The sequence below is a fragment of the Suricata suricatta genome, chromosome 2 (assembly GCF_006229205.1).
Source record: "Suricata suricatta isolate VVHF042 chromosome 2, meerkat_22Aug2017_6uvM2_HiC, whole genome shotgun sequence".
NCBI classification, from domain to species: domain Eukaryota; kingdom Metazoa; phylum Chordata; class Mammalia; order Carnivora; family Herpestidae; genus Suricata; species Suricata suricatta.
In genome coordinates this window covers 10,978,028-10,986,555 of record NC_043701.1, presented here as the reverse complement: position 1 = coordinate 10,986,555, position 8,528 = coordinate 10,978,028, and the positions used below count along the sequence as shown (strand labels likewise).

Below are 8,528 nucleotides of genomic sequence, written 5' to 3'. Positions count from 1 at the left end.
TAAAGGATGGATATTATGAGTAAATAAACCCTGCAAGTGGACACCAATCATTTCAGAACTCTGGATGGGAAAGGAAGAGAGAATCAGAATGGTAATTATGTAGCATAGATTCTCTCCCTCAAATTGGGTTTTTATAATGAGGGAAAGGGAATCAACCAGAAGCAAGAGAAACTCGGGTTGGTAGAAAGGGGAATAAATGCAGAATAAAATCCCAAATGTGATCAATGTGAAATGAAATGTTAACCGACTATCTTCACTAAGTGATGGGCGCCTGCCTATTCAGTCACTATTGGACTGATGGTAGATCTTCCAAACATTTGAGTTCACTAATCATCCTTTCAATTGGCCAAAATTTTCCACGTTTTACAAATTAAAGCATATAAAGCTAAGAGGTCTAAGTAGCTTGCTCTAGCCTTCAGGAAGCAGAAGACAACAGATTTAAAGCAAAAACTTCAGGGCTCTACAGGTCCCTCTTTCTCTAGGATGCAACGCTGTCAATTATTTGCCACAAGACAAGAGTTGTAGTAAAGAGAGGTGTGGGGTGGGCAAGAAGAGCAGAGAAAGTCATGGGCTGGCTTGTTGTCCAGACAGCCCGCACATGCAACAGGGGTCCACTGATGGAAGGACAATCTGTTCTGTCTTTTTCTTCCCCTTGAGCATTCGGAGCACAGGGAAGTATAATACTGCCCTTGAAATCCCAGCATCTGGCCAAGATGGCACTTAGAGATATTTGCCAAATTAATCAAAAACAAATGTCTACTTCCTATGCAGATCTGCAAGAGAGTCAAGTAAAGTTAACAGATTTGTTTTCTCTTCCTTTTTTTATACTAGAAAGCCAAAGCAGCCATTTCCACACTGTCCTTTTCACTGAGACCAGAAGTCTATTTTCTTTTTATTGTAGAAAAATAAAAAGAGCAAGTCAGAATGAGTAGGAAAAAAAGGGTAGCAAAAAAAAAAAAAAAAAACAAAACAAAAAAACAAAAACAAGATAAAAGTATCAGTTCTCCTTCTCCTTTCAAAGACCAAAGACACCAAATTCTCAAAAGACCCATATTTTCCAACCTTGAAGATTTCAATCTACTAAAGGTTTTGTTTCTCCTTTTTTTTTTTTTTTTTTTTTTTAATGGCTGAAATTGTGGACGGGCCACTAGAGGAGAGCACAGCTCTTGTTACTCAGTTTCTCCCAGCATGGAGCTCCTGCTACAACTTACACGGATAAACAGAGTACTGTACTACTGCCAGGAAGAGGTTATGAAGTACGTTCCCCACAGTTATCCACACTTATGCTTAAACATACGTAAGATATGCAACGTTGTCCATTTGTATATACAAGTTTAAATGTCTAACGCAATCTCATATCTGGTAAGTCATGAAAACAGGATTCATATTCAAGGTCTTTTATTTCAGGTTTTTCCATGAAATGTTAGCCTTATTTGCAATCTGTATCTGCCTCCTCAAAATCTTTTCTTTTGTAACTTATTTATAGATTTCACCATGTTTTGTGCACTAGATACATGTAGGGTTGTCCTTGAATGTTGACCTATGCTTACTATCATTGCTTATTTTGCCTCCCGTGGTCATCTACAATTCTCCCTTGCCCTGGAAACTCAGATAAGTTGGAGAGATACAGAGCTTCCAAAAATTGCACTGCTTTATCTCCAGCCTGTAACTGACTCCCTGAGACCACATCACATCCTTATGAACGTGCTAGTTTCCTCTCTTATGTAGAGCAGATACAGTGGATCAAGTCTATCATTTTGGCCCCTATGATTGAAAATATCTAGTTATGCATGTCAGTAGAATTGCATTATTTTAAGAAGAAGTTATTCTTATATATTCTTTCATTCAACAGCTTCTGTTCTCTCTGACTCTGCAGACTAATAATCTTCACATTTTTAAATGGAAACAGATAACCAGACATGGGTGAAAGAGTCTATTCTCCTAGGCCTGTCCAGTGACTGGGACACACGGGTCTCCCTCTTTGTTCTCTTCTTGATCATGTACTTGGTGGCAGTGCTGGGGAACTTCCTCATCGTTCTTCTGATCAGACTGGACAGCCAACTCCACACGCCCATGTACTTCTTTCTCACCAACCTCTCCCTTGTTGATGTCTCTTATGCCACAAGCATCGTTCCCCAGATGCTGGCGCATCTTCTTGCAGAACATAAAGGAATCCCATTTGTGAGCTGTGCAGCCCAGTTATTCTTCTCCCTGGGCTGGGGTGGGATTGAGTTTGTTCTCCTGACAGTGATGGCCTATGACCGCTATGTGGCTGTGTGTGACCCCCTGCGATACTCGGTCATCATGCATGGAGGGCTCTGTGCGAAGTTGGCCACCACATCCTGGGTCAGTGGGTCTGTCAACTCTCTCATGCAGACCGTCATCACCTTTCAGCTGCCCATGTGCACAAACAAGTATATTGATCACATATCCTTTGAACTCCTAGCTGTGATCAGGTTGGCCTTTGTAGACGTCTCCTCTAATGAGATCGCGATCATGGTGTCTAGCATTGTCTTGCTGATGACACCCTTCTGCCTGGTCCTCTTGTCCTACATCCAGATCATCTCCACCATCTTGAAGATCCAGTCCACAGAGAAAAGAAAGAAAGCCTTTCACACCTGTGCGTCTCACCTCACAGTAGTTGTCCTGTGCTATGGCATGGCCATTTTCACTTACATCCAGCCGCGCTCCAGCCCCTCTGTCCTTCAGGAGAAGTTGATTTCTGTCTTCTATGCCATTCTGATGCCTGTGCTGAACCCCACGATTTATAGCATAAGGAATAAGGAGGTGAAGGGGGCCTGGCAGAAACTACTAGGACAATTATCTGGATTAACATCAAAATTGGCAACTTGATGAATCCTGAGTATCACTTAGAGAAAGGAGCTTTGCCTGTGTTTCCTCCCACTTAACTCAGACATGGCAGGCATCACCTGCATTGCCCTGGCAACCAGGAAGGAGATGCTGACACATGCCCTGGTGAGGCTGGGTAGGAGGCTGGAGGCTGGGCTGGGTGTGGGTGTATGTTTATGTCACAGTAGCATCGATGGAGGAGTTGAGCACTGCTGTAATAGAACTTCCCACCCTTATTCAATCTCCATTCATATGTCCTGAGAGTAATGAACAAAAAGTACAGTTTGCTGTTTTGATGCCTCACATTGCTTGTAGTTGTGCACCTATTCATGAATCTTACTTTGGACCATTGGTTCTTATTCATTCAAATTTTGTATAAAGTTATTGTGTTTCCATTGGGAACAACAGCATTTTCACATTTTAGACTCAAAATACTGCACAGCATATGTATCCACATCCAGCAGCTGTGTGAGTCGCTGTTCTGAGATGAGGGATACTATCAAGGCTGTTAAGATGTCTTCGTGCTGGACCCACTACATGTGCACACAGCATCTTGTCTGCCTGATGGAGGTACCTCAGTGGAGGAGCATCAGCTGAAGGTCTTGTTTTGCAATGATGGGAATATAGGTTAAGGAGTTTGGAGAGGCTACTAATGGCCAAGGATAAGCCACCTTTGGGGCACCACCTGAGAAGAGTTTGACTACATATACAAGGGTACCATTTAAACGTTAAAACCATCCCATTTCTGAAATAAGTATTAACTCTTTTCCTAGACTTTAAACAAAGAATTGGCACACACAATCTGAGCTAATGTATAAAATATAAAAATTGTAGTTAATCTTGGAAAGGGCAGATTCCTCAGCCGAAGCCCGTGCAAGATAAGACAAGTATATATGCTTCGGGTGAATCAGGATAGCTGTTCAGTGTTTTCCTCTCGTCTCCGTTTTGAACACTTTCTCCTAGCCCTCCTTCCATGCACGGCAGGACCCTAGTTGGACTTTGTAAACTAGTGAGGTGGAATAGTCGTAGAGAGTAAGACTTTGGGGTGATTGCAGAAGTCTTTTTGTATGAAAGGACAAGAAAAAGTCCTTGTTTAGACTGAGAAAGTGAGTACGAGTTATCAAAATGGTAGCAACCCAAACAGAGGGCAACCAGTGAAAAATACAGAGCTGACAAGGGCACAGAGTTCACAAATTCCCTGGAGCCATGCTTGCAGGGCAGAGAAGATGAGGAAACGGTGAGGATGAAGCAGGCAGGCAATGAAGGGTCAGATCACAGAGGGCATTGAATGCCAAATTCTATTTTAAATTTACTCAATAGCAATCTGGAACTGGCAAATATTTTTAAGCAGGGATATGACTTGATAGAATTTACATTTTAGAATTATCGCTATGGCAATGATACAGAGAAAGAACTTAGAGGCCCGGGGACCAGTTGGCTGATGTCTCCAGAGATACTATTGACAGTAGGGGAATCTGATGAAGGATAAAAGTCAAGCAAAGTCACATGATTTAAAAGAGATTTCAGAGAGACATTACATCTCTCAGATTGAAATTCCTATATAGACCTCATACCTCCTCTAAAATGTCATTATCCTGGTCTAAATATTATGAAAATCATGGAGTAAAGTGTAAAATTTACCACCATGGACAGCCTTCTATTAAATAGTAGGAAAAAGGTTGAAGGAGAAGAAAATCAGTCAAAAATATGAATATACACATGACACGTAAAGGAGGAAAATATGTGAAGATGCTGTGTCCTCATTTCAGCTTCCGGATGAAATGTTCGGGACTCTTCTTTACTGTCCACTAATCCCTGTGCCTTCCCCCTGCCTCCATGCCTTTGCTGCTGCCCCTCCCCCACCTTCAAGGTCAGAGCACAGGGGACCTCTCTGCCTCTGCCTTTCTGCTCCTGAGCTCACTGATGTTCCTCAGCTCAGCTGAGTCAGCTCATGAGCTGTCCTTACTTCCGTTTCTGTGTTCTTTGTGTCCAGCACTTGTATTTCATGCCTCCATGTCGTTTCCTATTCTTAACTGACATTCCTGAAGCATCTGTGACACTGTCCATCTTTTCCAGCAGAGTCTGTAAGGGATGAGAGTTATTTAAAGCCCCTGTGTGGTCATGCCTATAACCAAGTGCATCTGATTCTGGTTCTGTTAATTTCTTTGTTCAATGACACCGAGATTTGTCTTGCCTTTTCCTTCTCATTTTGACTGACAAGTGAACATTCTGTAAGCAGGATAATGAACTGAGATGAAGGGCATTATGTGTTGGAATGGACACATGTCTTCTGACTGTGGGCTTGTTTGCCGAGGAGAGTGTGGGAGTCCGTGCACTCATGGGTTGAGCTGGGCTTGGCTTCTGTGTTTGTCCCCATCTACCAGCAAATTAATTCTCTGTCTCTGGTGCTGAGGGTGGGGTGTTCGGGGTTGGAGGGCTTTCCCCAGTGTGCCTGAACCACCCTGAGTCTTGGGCTCTGTCCACAGGCTGCCCCTCCGCCCTGGTCACAGCTGTGGCTTGTTCCTCAGTTCCTGCCCGCCTGGCGATGGGGAGGGGGAGGCTATCTTCCCCTTGTCCTGGGTCTCTCTCAGTCTCAGGCACATCCTCTGTCACTGTGCCTTCTGTTAAAGCCTTCCTAGTGGCCTTTCCACCCCTGCAAGCTGAGGAGATGGCTCACTGAACGGAGTGGTTTCCTGCCCCAAGGACCTGCGAGAACGCTTTTGTTTTCCCTGCTCTGTTCTCTCCCCCCAGCAATGAGTCTCCATCCTCTCTGAGGGAAACAGAGTTTGCTGCCCTTCCCCCAGTGGCTCAGGCTTTTGTTCCTGGGAACCTGGGCTCGGGGTCTCCTTCTGCAGCTGCGCAGCTGTGGTGCCTCACCAAACCTGCACCAGGGGGAGGCTTCCTCTGGTTTCTACTCTCCCCTGCACATCCTCGCCAGGACCGTTCCAAGTGTGTGGAGAAGATCTCGGGAGCTGCTGGGCATTTTCTGCTGAGGCTTCAGCCATTCTTTTTTTTTTTTTTTAAGTTTATTTATTTATTTATTTTTGATAGAGAGAGAAAGAGGGAGAGAGCAAGTGAGCAAGCAGAGGAGAGTTAGAGAGCGAGAGCAAGAGAGAGAATCACAAGCATGTTCCGCACTGTCAGCACAGAGCCCAATGCAGGGCTTAAAATCATGAACTGTGAACTTGAGCCCTTTGTGAAAGCAGTTCTCACAGGCTTGTTTTCCTCCAAGGTTCTGGCCCAGGTGAGTAAGACCTCATGTCCTGTCTCTGTCTGCATATGCCAGTCTTTCTGGAGATTTCATGCCATTGGCTTGCTCTGCATCTCAGCTTTCTTGTGATTTCAGGAATAATTACGTCTCTGTAGTTTACCCTCCCTTATTTTAGGATGGAACCAATGTTTTTCTCCAGCTTAAGGGGAAGCTGGAATAAGCTCAAATACTGTATATTATTTCCTTTAAAGGTGACTGTGCGTTTTAGAGCAGTTTTAGATCCATAGCACCAGTGAGCAGGAAGTACCCAGAGTCCCCATGTATTCCCTGTCTCTCTCCCCACCTTGTCCCTAGAAGTATCCTACACCAGAGTGGTGCATTCTCATTTTTAAAATCTGTTTTAAAAAGCAAAATATAAATGGGAGATGGGATTGATAATTAACAGGTAAGTAACATATAAAATGGCAAGTAATGAAACTACCCCATTATAAGGTACATCATTTGCAAATATCTTCTATTTTGTACGTTGTCTTTTAGTTTTGATATGTTTTTCTGTGCAGAAGCTTTTTATCTTGATGAAATCCCAATAGTTCATTTTTACTTGTGTTTCCCTTGCCTCTGTAGACATGTCTGGTAAGAAGTTGCTATGGCTGAGGTCAAAGAGGTTGCTGCCTGTGTTCTCCTCTAAGGATTTTAATGGTTTCCTGTCTTACATTTAGGTCTTTCCTCCATTTTGACTTTATTTTTGTGTGTGGGGTGAGAAAGTGGTCCAGTTTTATCCTTCTGCATGTGGCTGTCCAGTTTTCCCAACACCATTTATTGAAGAGATTATCTCCTTCCCTTTGGATATTCAACTAATGTTTGTTGAATATTAGTTAATCATATAGTTATGGGTACATTTATGGGCTTCCTATTCTGTTCCATTGATCTATGTGTAGTAAGATTTGCCAAATACAGAGATAAGTAAAAAATCCTGAAAGTAGCAAGGGAAAAGAAATCCTTAACTGACAAGAGAAAACAAATAACGTTAGCAACAGATTCTTCCACAGAAACCTGGTAGGCCAGAAGAGAGTGGCATGATATATTCAAAGTGCTGAAGAAAAACTTTGCAACCAAGAATACTTTATCCAGCAAGGCTGCCATTCAGAATAGGAGAGCTAAAGAATTTATCAGATCAAAAAACAAAAAAACAAAAAAACTAAACATGTTTGTGACGACTAAACCAGCTATCCATTAAGTACTAAAGAGAAACCTTTGAGTGGGAAAGAAAGACCAAAAGCAATGTAGACTAGAAAGAAACAGAAAATCTCCAGAAATAAATCACTTTACAGGTAACACAATGGCACTGAATTCTTAGCTGTCAATAATTACTCTGAATATAAATGAACTAAATTCTCCAATAAAAATATAAAGGGTATAGATTAAGAAATAGATTAAGAATTAGATTAAGAATAGATTAAGAAATAGAATAGATTAAGAAAACACAAGATCTCTATATGCTGCTTAAAAGAGACTCATTTTATACCTAAAGACACCTCCAGATTGAAAGGGTGGGGATGGAGGACCATCAATGATGGTAATGGATGTCAAAAGAAAGCCAGGATAGTCATACTTATATTGGACACACTAGATTTTAAACCAAAGACTGTAATTAGATGAAGAAGAGTCCTGTACCATAATTAAGGAGACAATCCAACAAGAAGATCTAACAATTGTAAATATCTATGCCACCAACTTGGGAGCACTCCAACATATAAACCAATAACAAATAAATATAAACTCATTGATAATAATACAATTATAGTAGGGGACTTTACCACCCCACCTACAGCAATGGACAGATTATCTAATCAGAAAATCAGTAAGGAAACAATGGCTTTGAATGACACACTGGACCAGATGGACTCACTAGATATATTCAGAATATTTCATCCTAAAGTAGCAGAAAACACATTCTTTTTGAGTGCACATGGAACATTCTCCAGAATATATCACTTATTGAGTCACAGATCAGGCCTCAACAAGTACAAAAAGACTGAGATCATACCATGAATATTTTCAGACCACAACATTATGAAACATGAAGGCAAGCATAAGAAAAAATTTGGAAAGGTCACAAATACATGGAGGTTGTGTATTTAGTAGACTAAAGAATGAATGGGTTAACCAGAAAATTAAAGAAGGCAAATGAAGCAAAGGGAAATGAAACCACAACAGTCCAAAACCTTTGGGATGTGGCAAAGGCAGTAATAAAATGGAAGTATACATAGGTCTACCTCAAGAAGTCAGAAAAGTATTAAGTACACAATCTAACTTTACACTTAAATGAGCTAAAGAAGGAACAGCAAATAAAATCTAATGCCAGCAGCAGAAGGGAAATAACAAAGAATAGAGCAGAAATAAATGATATAGAAAAAAAAGCAAACAAAAAAACAGTAGAAAAGATCAATGAAACTAAGAGCTGGTT

The 8,528-nt window shown here is 41.6% G+C and overlaps 1 protein-coding gene across 1 annotated transcript; it reads left to right on the top strand.

Annotated features, from left to right (window-relative positions):
• Positions 1-1,899: 1,899 nt before the first annotated feature.
• Positions 1,900-2,853, top strand: LOC115304783 (olfactory receptor-like protein OLF3). The gene has a single exon (XM_029955099.1). It carries the CDS (start codon positions 1,900-1,902, stop codon positions 2,851-2,853), a length of 954 nt encoding a protein of 317 aa, XP_029810959.1.
• Positions 2,854-8,528: the final 5,675 nt, after the last annotated feature.

What these genes read in the sequence shown, in the direction of transcription:
- LOC115304783 (XM_029955099.1), top strand. Translation starts at nt 1,900, where the DNA reads ATGGAAACAGATAACCAGACATGGGTGAAAGAGTCTATTCTCCTAGGC.